The sequence below is a fragment of the Medicago sativa genome, chromosome 4, assembly GCF_051527215.1.
Source record: "Medicago sativa cultivar Bolivia chromosome 4, Bolivia_mono, whole genome shotgun sequence".
NCBI lineage: Eukaryota > Viridiplantae > Streptophyta > Magnoliopsida > Fabales > Fabaceae > Medicago > Medicago sativa.
Window position 1 is genome coordinate 52,522,511 of NC_140752.1, and position 12,734 is coordinate 52,535,244.

At 31.3% G+C, this 12,734-nt stretch overlaps 1 protein-coding gene across 2 annotated transcripts; it reads left to right on the forward strand.

Moving 5' to 3' along the window:
• Nucleotides 1-7,099: 7,099 nt before the first annotated feature.
• LOC146929760 (putative beta-1,3-galactosyltransferase 2) lies at nt 7,100-11,525 on the forward strand. 2 transcript variants are annotated; one of them, XM_085701516.1, is made up of 11 exons: nt 7,100-7,521; nt 8,489-8,585; nt 8,694-8,767; nt 8,866-9,077; nt 9,191-9,254; nt 9,533-9,605; nt 9,762-9,882; nt 10,106-10,193; nt 10,273-10,398; nt 10,490-10,599; nt 10,965-11,525. In XM_085701516.1, the coding sequence occupies exons 1-11, from the start codon at nt 7,412-7,414 to the stop codon at nt 11,111-11,113; spliced, it is 1,224 nt and encodes a 407-aa protein (XP_085557642.1). In that variant the 5' UTR covers nt 7,100-7,411; the 3' UTR covers nt 11,114-11,525. The 2 variants fall into 2 exon arrangements, with proteins under 2 accessions (XP_085557642.1, XP_085557643.1); XM_085701517.1 differs by having other exon boundaries at nt 8,489-8,544.
• The last annotated feature ends 1,209 nt before the right edge of the window (nt 11,526-12,734 follow it).

A 12,734-nucleotide genomic window follows, 5' to 3' on the forward strand; every position in this document is an offset into this window, starting at 1 on the left:
AAAGGAGTTTTATCATAAAAATTAGTACACAAAATATTTTTTTTTTTTTTTAAATATATGCATCAACTATCAATAAGTGTGTATACCCTTTGCTGTTTCCATGAATATGAACATGTCAAAGCAGTTCACTCTAGTTTACTTTTATGTCTTTAGAATGATTAGTATATCTTAAAAAAAGTGGGGTTGTTCTAATCTGTGTGGGTCCTAAAACCTGTTAAATAGCCTTTATATTTGTTTATAGAAATTGAATCATGGCAAAGTGAGTCTCGAATGATCAAGATAGCAATCCAAATTAAAATGTATCTGATTATAATTAGAAAGGACAATCATGTTCTTATCATTCCATCATAAGTCCTATTTGCCAAAAATATTGTCATTATTAGTGCATATAGTGGAATGGTCATCCCAAAGTTGCAAATTGGGAAGTTCCTTTATTTGATCACTATCTTTAGTACAACACAACACTTTGTCCCCCTTTCTTTTGAGTGCGTAGATAAAATAGAACGAATTTGCTTTCCAAAAAATAAATGAAAACGAAAAACAAAGTTTCACTATTGTTTAGAATGGCAAATATTAAGTTGATATTTGAAATTTTAGTGTTGATCTAATTAATCCCCACGTTATCAATATTTCAAAATATCTAGGAATTTTTCGAAAAATGAAATATCTATGAACCATGATATTATTCATTTATTTTTAAATTTATACCATTCTAGTTAAGAGATATAATGATGATTGGTGGTCGGATATGAGTAGTTCACTTGGATGTGTTAAAGAATTAAATGAGTTAAGAAGTTAATTGTCCATGATTTGAATCCTGACAAGGGAGAAATATGACAATTGTCGTATTAAGATTTGTCATTAAAAAAAGAGTGATGTTAAATATAGCGACCGATTTTCTCACGAAATCATCCCGATTGTGCAGTCAGCCAATTAAATCATGTATTGAGCGGAAAACACGATGGAAAGTTATGTGCAAGCAAGTTAGTTGTCCTTTCGCAATGCATTTGCGGTTAGATTTTTCGAGACACATATCATTTCCATTAAAAAAAATATGACTTTGTGGTTCATGTGAGATGAGAGAGTTAATGATACTAACATTAGTTGTCTAAGACTTTGTTTGTGAGTTTGGAGGGAATGGATGAGAGAGTTTTGGAAAAAAGAAAGGAGCAAGCGGAAGAAATATATGACATTGAAAGGGAAAGTGGAGGGTTTTGGAGGGTTTATATAAATTCTTCAAATTTAATCTAGGTTGTTATAATATTCTTAATATTAAAAAGGGTTATGATAGAAGACACTTTTTATGAAGGTGTCTTTTATCAAGTTACTCTATGAAAATTTGCGAAAAGACACCAACTTACTTTTATGAAGGTGTCTTTTAGCAAAGTTATAACTAAAAAGTGAAAATCACACCTTAAAGTGTGACTTGTTAAAAGACACCACCAAAGGATGGCTTGTAACAAAACCCTATTAAAAATATATAAATCATAAGTATTAATTTATCTTTTCTAAAAAAGTACTTTTTCAAAAAAAGTGAAAAATTTCACCATTTTTCACCCCAAAACCCTATTTCCCCCTCTCTTCCAAACTCCTAAATAAAGCCTAAAAAAATTCATTCTAGTGCGTACAATTCTCATCAGATAGATGAATAATAACATTTCCTTTTACACTTTTAAAAATTTAACTACGCAAGTTTCTAAATATTTTTACGATATTTAGTTCGTTAACTAGTGCTCCACGAATATTTGTTAGGATTTTCATACTACTGTTTATAAAGAGTGTAAGACAAAAGTTTTCCCAAACTATTGAAGACTTGAGAATGTGAGACTGAGTGTGAAGCAAGGTAATAAATATTTTACTTGTGCAACAAAGCATTTATGAACCATCCACCAAATTAAGTATAGTTGGTCTCTTCTGGTGGAATGGCAGCTTTGGGTTGCTTTAAGAAAAAACGAAAGGGGGTAGTTAGCAGCAGTGCTTTAAAAGTTACAGAATGATCCTGTTACAAGCAACTACTGTCTACTGTAATTATTAAGACATCTCTTTGTGTCTCCCTGATCATTTCCACACAACATATAGATCACATTTCATTTCATCTTTTTCATGTTCTTATGTACTGGTTCATTGTCTATCATTAACTGTGTTTGACTTTTTTTGGTAGTGTCCTGGGTTTGAATCTCGGACCTTACATATATTATACATTGTCTTTATTAACTGAGCTAAATTCATACAAACTGACATTCTTTTCTTGTAGTAGTAGTTTTACAGTGATTATGTGTGGCTATTTTTACTGTTATTAAATAAAAATTTGAGAAGTCTCTCTCTAAAGAAAACTGCTCAATTAATTTTAACATTTCGTGATAAACATGTTTTTTTTTATCATAAAATTACTAATTTTTTATTGACTTAAAAGTATATTTTCATTCCCTATAAAATTTCAATTTTAGTTTCAATCAATTTTGTTTTCAACTATAGTCCTCAAAATATTTTAAAGCACTCAATTTAGTCTCTATCAAATCAAATTAGATCGAGGATTTTTCAGAATGCTATCAACTTTTCACATACATATTTTATGTGTTATACAAGAAGTCTTTGAAAAAGTCCTCGTGAGCTTATCTCAGTTGGTAAGGATAATGCATAATATATGCAAGGTCTAGGGTTCGTACCCTGACCACCACAAAAAAAAGAAGTCTTTGAAAAAATAAGCTCAAAATTCAATATTTAGGTCTAAATTTCCGTTAGTTTGAACTTTTGGCACTTAAAAATTTTATTTATTAATTTATCTCTTGTTAAAAAATTAATTTTGTGTCGGGAAGATGTTTTTTTTTTGAAGGATGTGGGGAAGATGTTTAAAACATTCTAAACATGTTTGCACAAAATCTTTCAAAAATTAAAAGAGGAAACATGAGTTGACTAGCCGAGATTAAGAGCCCGTTTGTTATAATTTCTTTTAAGAAAAAATCACTTTTTTTAAAAAAAATAAACACTTTTAATAGTTTTGCATTCGTTTGTTACAATTTTTTAAAAAAATCAGAATCTAAAAAAAATCTAAAAACAGCTTCAAATGAGAAGCTGTTATGAGCAGCTTTTCAAAAAATAGATTTTTTTTAGAGGAGAGAGAAAATATTTTTTAAAAGATTGAACTAATTTTGTAACAAAAAATCCCGTTTATATAGTTGTATCAAAACAAACTATATTATTTGTTTTAAAAAAAGTGATTTTCATTACGGTAAACAAACACAAAATAGATTTTGATTTTTCATAAAATCTCTAAAATATAATCTCTAAATTATTTTATGTGAAAATCACTTTTATTTTAATCCGTAACAAACATGCCCTAAAATAGATCAAAGAAAATATTGCAGCGATTAAAAATCGGAAAAAAATATTACAGGGACTTAAAACAAATTTTTGAAATCTATAAAGAATAAAAATATTTTAACCCCTTTCAAATTTAGCACTTATAAAAAAAAATTCGACTTTCACTCTTTATAAGATTTTCCGCCAACATTTTTTTATCCAAATTGTAAAATTCATACATTATTGGCTAATGGAAGTCCACGTGACATTTGCCACATTGATCTTTTAATTTTTTTTTTTGAATGAATATGGATTTTTTTTTAGGATTTTTATCATAAAAATTTTCGAAATATTTTAAATGATACCTCTGTAGGTAAATATTTTAAATTAGTTCATAAATTGTTTGACTTTAAATGATCGGCTGGAATGTTTGTGATACCTTCTATCGGTGTGTGTATATAGACACATGCTAGTCTTTAGACTTTTTTTTTTTTTTTGAAGGTGAGTCTTTAGACATTGTTAAAAGAATCTATAATAAGAATTTTGTTTTAGAAAAAAGTTAACTTATTACAAGAGTAGTTTAATTGATTTGAGTTAAAAGGTAAATGAATTGTAAAATTCTAACTGAAGTTTTAGTAAAAGAAAAAAAACTAATTTAACAAACTAATTACTGATAATAACTACTGTCTAGTAATAATAATTATTATGTTATTTGTTATACAAAACTATCATTTTTAGTTCCTTAAACAAGTACTATTTTTTTTTTTTAGCAAACCTTAAACAATACTATTATTAAATAATATGTTACTCCCTCCGTCTCACAATAAATGACCTATTTGACAATATATAATATTGACTTAACATACTTTGACCGTATTTTTCTACTAATATACAAAGATAAACATTATCATGTAAGATGTTGTTGGATTTGTCTCGATAAGTATTTTTAAAATATTAAATTTTCATAATTTTTTCTGATATAGAATTAAAAATATTAAAGATAAAAGATATGTATTGATATATGTGTCAGAGTCAACTGTGTCAAGTAATATAGGATGGAGGGAGTAGCATTCTCCTTCGATAATTTCAATAAAAAATATTGTTGCGCAGCAGTAATGCACCTATAAATGTGATGTAAACATACCATGTGAAAGCTTTTTCTTTTTAAATCTAAACAAATTTCAATTACAGGACACACGTGGAGTTTGTCACGACCCTGTCTTGTAAAAGTTCTTCATGCGTCGGTCCACAACACATGCTTGGCTGATGGCTACGAATAACTCTTGCAATTTGAGTTATCTCTGGTTGAGATATCAATGAAAAGATGGAATCAAATAAGAGATGTCTTAGCATAAGTGTTTGAGCAATCTCATTGACACGTCTCGTGACAAACTCAACATGAAAGTTTACAAAATGATTTTTAAACATAAGTCTACATTTATCAATAATATGGCCGAATTCAACGACCTTTGGTTTATTTCCAAAAAAACTTTTCACTGTCTTCGTGAGCTTAAATCAGTTGGTAGGGACAATACATGATATATGTAAAGTCTGAGGTTCAAACTTCGGCCACCACAAAAAAAAAGTCTCCACTGCACATTTATAGTCGAGCTCAAAACCACTTGTTCTAGCTGCAAATCAACAACCCACTTCATAGCATAGATAAGACCTAAAGCTTCACAATGTCAACATCAAGTACAAGAGAAAATCACTCCATTTGAAAACAACAAATTGTCCCTCATAGTGAATGCGCATTTAAATTGACTTTATTACGAGTTGAGGAAAAGGATGCATCTACATTCAAATGTTAAATTCTATTTTGCACACCTTTTGCAGTTTGTGCATGGTGGTTGATCTACGGAAAATGATTGCCTCAGTCATAGACAATCTTTGTGGTTTCCACAAAGTGATTCCAATTTTTTTTAAGAGGCTAAAATAGAAATATAATAAACAAACAATCAATGCACAAGAAATGCTAATATTGAAAGGATACAAAAGTCATAAAAAAAATCACATAAACATAACAGGGCATCCAACCCATCAAAATACAAATCAAATTCCAAGAGTAGTCACACCTAAGCATCTAATCGATTGAGTCCTCTATTGATAGAAATTACAGGAGAAACCCTTAGCTTTAGCTTTAATCCAAGACCAAACAAAAAACTTCATCAAATCAACAAAAGAACCTTTAAGACTATATTGATTACCAAAAATAACTTGATTACACCACTTTAATAATCCAAAAACAAGCCATCATATTGCATGAAGACATTCCTTCAGTTTTTTCCATAGGAAATCAAACCTATAAATTGAGTAACATGACTAGAGTTGTTGGTTGACAAAGCACGACTAATGTTTATCCAAGACAAACCATTTGACCGTAACTTACACCATACATGACAGTAAAAAACAACTATTTAGGTGTTTCATTTATGATACATCCTTTCATTTATGATACCGCCTATGAATCAAGTTAACAATAGTTGGAAGGAAATCATTTAACAATCTTCAAACAAAGAGATACACCTTTGATGAAACCAAATTATTCCAAGAAATCTTGACTAATGAAGAATCCAATGTTAAATCAAACTTAGTGATTAATTCATAAGCTTCGTTGACTGAGTATATGTCACGAGGATTCATGTCTCATTGCCAAACATCATCCACATAATCCTACAACGAAAATTTATCTAACAGAGTCATACACCCCTCAATTAACTCTTCCACTTAAGCAAACAAATCTCTTCTCCAACTTCATCCAAACCACTCGAAATCACCATATCCTTTACATAAATATTTTTATCAATTGAAATATTAAATAATATACTAAAACGTCCCTTTAATACCTCCCCACCTAACCAAGGTTCGTACCTAAAACAAAGTGTTGCATTAATTCCCTACTTTCTTCGACATATTCTCACAAAACTATCTCCCTCCACTCCTTTCAACATTTCTCACAATACTACAAATATCTATTCACTACAATTTTCTTCTTCCTTTTTCACCAATCCAATGAAAAGCTCATATTTATTTACCAAGACTTTAAGCCAGAAACTATCGTTTTCTCTTCTTAACCTCCAACACCACTTCTTAAGAGTGCTAAATTAAAAACTCTTAAATTTCTCACCCCCTAAACCACCTTTTTAATTTGGTAAACACGCTTTGTCCCAATGAACCCTTTGAATTTTACGAACCTCCTCACTCCCACCCCATAAAAAATGTTTAAATAAAGACTCAATTTTAAAGATGGAAGTCGAAGGAGCTTTGAAAAAAGAGAGAAAGTGCACAAACAATGAGGTTAGGACGACTTTCAAGAGAATAAGGTGATCTCTCATGGATAAATTATGACACCTGCAACAAGACAATTTGTCTCTTTACAATCAACCCCGTGATTCCAAAACGATAATCTATGAGGATTATCGTCAATTGAAAGACCCAAGTAGTTAAAAGGAGGCATACTCATCTTACAATTCAACATTAAATCAACTTCAATGAACCAAGAGCTGTCAATGTTAATACAAACCACCTTTCGGCGTCCCCTTTAGGGTATCTTTTACATAAACATATCCAACCACATTGATCAAATTACTTTTAACCAAAACCATCATATTGTACAACCAAACACACACCTAGATAAATTGAGCAAATTCGGACTCAATATTGAGGTACTAGGAGTAAATAACATTGAGTTTCCCTCAAGAGTTGGCATTAAAGAAAAATGATTGCGCCGACAAGGACAATATAGGCATTACATGTAGATTAGATATAAAAACCGGTCTGTCGGTTAACGTGTCCCTTCATTTATGTTGTGTTCAACTCAACCAACGTCCCTTACCATACTTGCAAACAAGCTACACACCCAACACAACACAACTCACATAGATAGCATAAGATATAAGCTAAGGAACAAACCACTATTAGTGTTTTAATAATAACACACCACCATCTTCTTCTCAACCCATTCTCTTCTTTCTTCATTCTTTCTCTATCTTCTTCTCATCTCAAGAATAAGGTTAATCTCTTTTTCATTAGATTAAACCCAGTTATTTTGCATATTGAAGTGCACAATTTGAATTGAAGCTAGTTTGATCAAAAAATAAAAAAAGAATTAATGACGTGGAAAAGTAGAGGAGAATTTTCTTCAAGAAGTGTAATATCTCAGAAATGGGCACTTTTTCTTTGTCTCGGTAGTTTCTGTGCTGGAATGCTCTTCACTAACAGGTTCTGATTAATTCCCTGTTTTCTCTGTTTTATGAGACTTTGTTTGGTTAATTAATTTGATTAATTAGTGATTTTTTTTTTGAGGGAGATTAATTAGTGATTTTAAAGTGCTTAATTGATTGATTTGTTTATAATTAAGCTATTTCGCTTATGTATTATGGATTAAGTGGAATTAGATCTGGGATTATGAATTCAATTGACATGAATTGATTCTGAATAATGCAAAATTTTTGTTTATGTTGACTCTTTATTAATAAGTCAACTCTTGATTTCTGATTCAGTTATCATTACTGATTTCTTTATGATTCTCTTATAGTAAGTTTAATTGCTGTTTTTGAAGTAAGAGAGGGAAAAATAATTACTGTTTATGTTAATTGGCACTCACATGATCATAATCATTGCTTTCACTAATTTAGATTCATTAACTGTTAAAACCTTAAAAGCTTTTCTTTAAAAAATTGGGAAAAGGGGAAATTATTATTAATTTAAGTGACAATAATGTAAATTTTATAACTGTCGTCCCCGAGAGAATTTGAACTCCGTCCCTTGAGGTTTCAGAGTCAAACTCGACAAAACCTTAGAAATGAATTTCAGTTATTTGCAGATCTGCCTTCTTCTTTATTCCGGTTGGTGGGGTGTATTTTTTAAGAGTTTAATTTCGATACATTGTAAGAGTAAAAGAGTTTTAAACTGTCAACAAATTACAATTATATGTATCATTTAGTAGTAGGTATAATTCTTGGTTATGATTAAAGTAAAACTTTTTTAATGGTATGACGATTATGATTGATTGACAGTGTAAAAAATCTTTACACCGGAGGTGTATGTGACTCAATTTTTTATTTTTTTTTTAATGTGCTTATATCTTATGATTGTATTAGATTAACTATTGAATATATTGTTTGGGAAATCAATTGGATGGTTATTGTGGTACTTTTTCTGATAAGAAATGTTAATATCATAACAGGATATGGAGTATTCCTGAACAAAATGGACTTGCAAGACCGACAGCTTCAGAAACTGGTAAATTGAATGTAGTTTCCGAGGGTTGTAATTCGAAAATTGTAAGCGTCGGTTTCATTTTCCTTGCTTGATAAAAAAAAAGTATATTTTTAAGTCTATAATCTGAATTTTCTATGTTCTTTTCTTGTGTCTGTTGGCCTCCAATTTAGTTACAAGATCTGGAAATGAGGCGCGAAACTAGAGATATGTATGGTGAAGATTTCAAGGGTCATAATTCCAAACAGTAAGTTATATGCAGTGGTGTGCCATGATGTAATCGTAAGTCCAATTATTATTATTTTTGTATGCCAAACTAATGCAAATGTGCTGTATTGAATGTAGAGCTTTGGATAAGACTATTTCAAATTTAGAGATGGACTTGGCTGCTGCGAGGGCTGTTCAAGAGTCAGTACGAAGTGGTGCTCCTGTTTCAGAAGATATAAGGACGACTGAGTCGACGGGCAAGAGAAAGTACCTTATGGTCGTAGGTATTAATACTGCCTTTAGCAGCAGGAAAAGAAGGGACTCGGTTCGGGCTACTTGGTTGCCACAAGGTTCATAATTTGATCCCATATATCTGCTTCTATGGTTTTTATGCTGATCTTTCTATTTTATTACTAGTGTTACGGTTTGTGATGATTTGTTCTTTTGATAACATGGATAATAGGTGACAAAAGAAAGAAACTAGAGGAAGAGAAAGGCATTGTCATGCGCTTTGTAATTGGACACAGGTAGCTATCTAATCTCTCTCAACGATTTTGTTGCATAATTGGTTTCTACATCGTGTTTTTGAGGCTCAACCACGATTCAAAATGCTTTAATAAAGGATTTTTTTTTGCTAGTTGCATTTTAATTGATAAGAGTTATTGTGTAAATATCCATCTATTTATCAGTCATAAGTCATAACTCAACTATATTGGAAAAACGTATAATTTTTTTTTTTTGAAGAACGGAAAAAGAGAAAAAAGAAAAAACGTATAATTGATCTGGTTTTCTCTTTTTTAACTAGTGCTACATCAGGAGGTATCCTAGATAGAGCTATTGAAGCAGAGGACAGAAAGCATGGAGATTTCTTGAGGCTGGTAATTTGACATATTATCATTTTTTTTTTCGTTGCTATCTACCTACCCCATTTTCCTTTTCTCATCTTTTGTAATACGTTGACACTGTCATTGCTTTTAAAGGAAAAATCGAAAAAACACCACCAGTTTTAAAAAATGTATACTTTGTTTATGCAGAATCATGTTGAAGGATACCTTGAATTGTCAGCAAAGACAAAGACATACTTTGCCACTGCTGTGAGCTTATGGGATGCTGATTTTTATGTCAAAGTTGATGATGATGTTCATGTAAATATAGGTATTGAAGTCTTAAAACTCTGATCATCGCTAACTGTATATGCATAAGCATAACAACTTGGCATTTAGTGATTTAATTAAATCTTTTGAATGTTTAGAATGATCATTTCCTAACAATATAATAATATTGTTTATGTTTAAATTGTCAGTATATGCATGAGCATGACGCTGTTTTCATAAAGATATGTACCTTTTGTCTTAATATCCTGCTCAATCTTTTTCAGCAACATTGGGAGAAACTCTAGTTAGACACCGATCAAAACAACGGATATACATTGGATGCATGAAATCTGGACCTGTCCTGTCTCAAAAGTGAGAAATTTTTTGTAATGAATCAAGGAGTTAAGATATTTTCACTATTAGCTTCTTACCTTCTTACCTTGTTGCACAGAGGGGTAAGATACCATGAACCTGAGCATTGGAAGTTTGGCGAGTCTGGAAATAAGTACTTCCGCCATGCCACAGGGCAGTTGTATGCTATTTCAAATGATTTAGCAACATACATATCTATAAACCAGTAGGTCCTACTAAATCAAAGAATAATTTATCAAACTAAATCAAATCAATGGACTAAAAGTTCTAATCTTGTTTGTATATGTTCATATCAGGAACGTTCTTCATAAGTATGCCAATGAGGATGTGTCAATAGGAGCTTGGTTTATTGGACTTGACGTGGAGCATATTGATGACCGAAGACTTTGCTGTGGCACTCCTCCAGGTGAATATTTGTTCTTGAATATATAAATTATATTGACCCGTTCAAACCATGATTTAGGTTCTGTTCTGATTGACTTATTTGAACTTATCTATTGAATAAACATTTGCAAGAATGCTTATTGGAAACTGCTTATGACATATCCATAAGTTTTCAACTTACTTCCATTAGCTCTCCAGCAAAACTTATAAAAACAACTTATAGTTTATATGAAAACAATTTAACTTTCTCTTATCTTTCGTTGTAGAAATAGCTTATACATAAGCACATAATTAAGCTGTTTATCCAAACGGGCCCATTATCTTTTTAGGTTTGTATACTGATTATTAGTTAACACTTTCAAATTATTGGGTTGGTTATGTTTTCAGATTGCGAATGGAAGGCGCAAGCAGGCAACATTTGTGTTGCTTCATTTGATTGGAGCTGCAGTGGAATTTGTAGGTCCGCTGATAGGATTAAAGAAGTACATAGAAGGTGTGGAGAAGGTGAAAATGCTTTATGGAGTGCTTCTTTCTAGGATGAAAACCTTTGATGAGTTCTTCCTAACTCAGGAAGATTATTATCACTCCAGAAAGAAACCAAGCCTGCAAGATTTTTCTTTTTTCCTTTTCTATATATTTTTGTCCAGTATATATAGAGAGAAATATCATTTTACACGCGAGAAAAAGCTGGAGTGAGAGTGTGAAAGAGAGAATGCTTGCTCCATGGACCTTCTACATTTTAAGAAGAGATTGTTCATGGTTTGCAGCTAGATAAGGACACACACAAGATGGTACAACACATCTATTCTTTGTTGCTTGAAAGGGCCATTTTGTATGTTAATAGTTCCAATGGCTAGCTATCAAGCTCCTAATAAATTGATATAATTTGGTGGCTATTGCTGCCTTTCCTTTTGCCAATAATTGATTATTTATGTGTTGGTTTCAAAATTTGAAATGACTCTTGATGATCTCTTGTATCTTAGTAATTCCCCTAGGGGAAAAATATACCGACTCTACTTCGTAACAATTTTATTAATATCTCCGTAGCATTGACACTTCTGATCGAAGACGTGTTTGGTGTCTGACACCGACACGACACTAAAACATGCGATTATATTTCAATTATGTCATTTTTTTAAATTATTATCGGTGTTGACATTGTCATGTTTGGTGTCCGTGCTTCATATCATTTTTTTATTAAATGATATAACATTATAATAAAAAAAGTGTACTTTTGCCAAACACCAATTAAGCTTGAGCAATATGATGCTATTTTTTTTAATAGAACAGTGCTTCTCAGGACAATAAGCAAGAGAAAAACAACTTTTGGATCTTTACGAAAAATGGTAAAAGACATGTTAAATCAAGTCAACTAATTCTGCTCCATTGGTTTTTCAACAAGAAAGCAAACATGCTCCAAAATTTCTAAGAAAGGAATGTTTTTTAAGTTCAACGGATGAGAAACTTTCAAACTTCAAAGTGCTCAAATGACTTTTTAGAATTAATCCCCTTTTCATCTAGAAGATGGGGAATAGAGGGCAACTTGTTAGATATAGTTAGAGATTTGTTAGGATTGGTTTAAGGTAATTAGAAGTTGGTTATGATTAAGTGGTAGTTAGTTTTGTTTGCGACCTTTTTTTTTTGGATTGTATTCCTCTTCTTAAGTGTTGATTCACACTTCCAACTTGCAGGGTTTGTTAGATATAGTTAGAGATTTGTCAGAATTGGTTTAAAATAGTTAGAAGTCAATTATGATTAAGTGGAAGTTAATTATGTTGGTTACCTTGGGATCCCTATATAAAGTTATATCCTACTTTAATTGTATCATATTCTTCATTTTATTATTAGCTGGAAATTAGTTATGTTAGTTAGCTTGTGTTTATGTATGGAAACACAAGTTAATTACAACATGTGAGCTGCTTAGTGAAATGTCTTAGGTGGAATTCTAAGAGCATTATGAATAAGATTTAGATGAAAATACACCGCTCAAGATAATGAATTTGATCCCTCTATTGTTCTCTAGTTGTCTCCTTTTGTAGGCTTCACTTTCTTGACATAATGGGCCTCTCTTTGGATGTCCAGACCCATTAATCCTCAGAGGTCCATATGGCTCATTTGTACCAGGCGCGTTGAACTGGTCATGTTTTTTTTTGCACT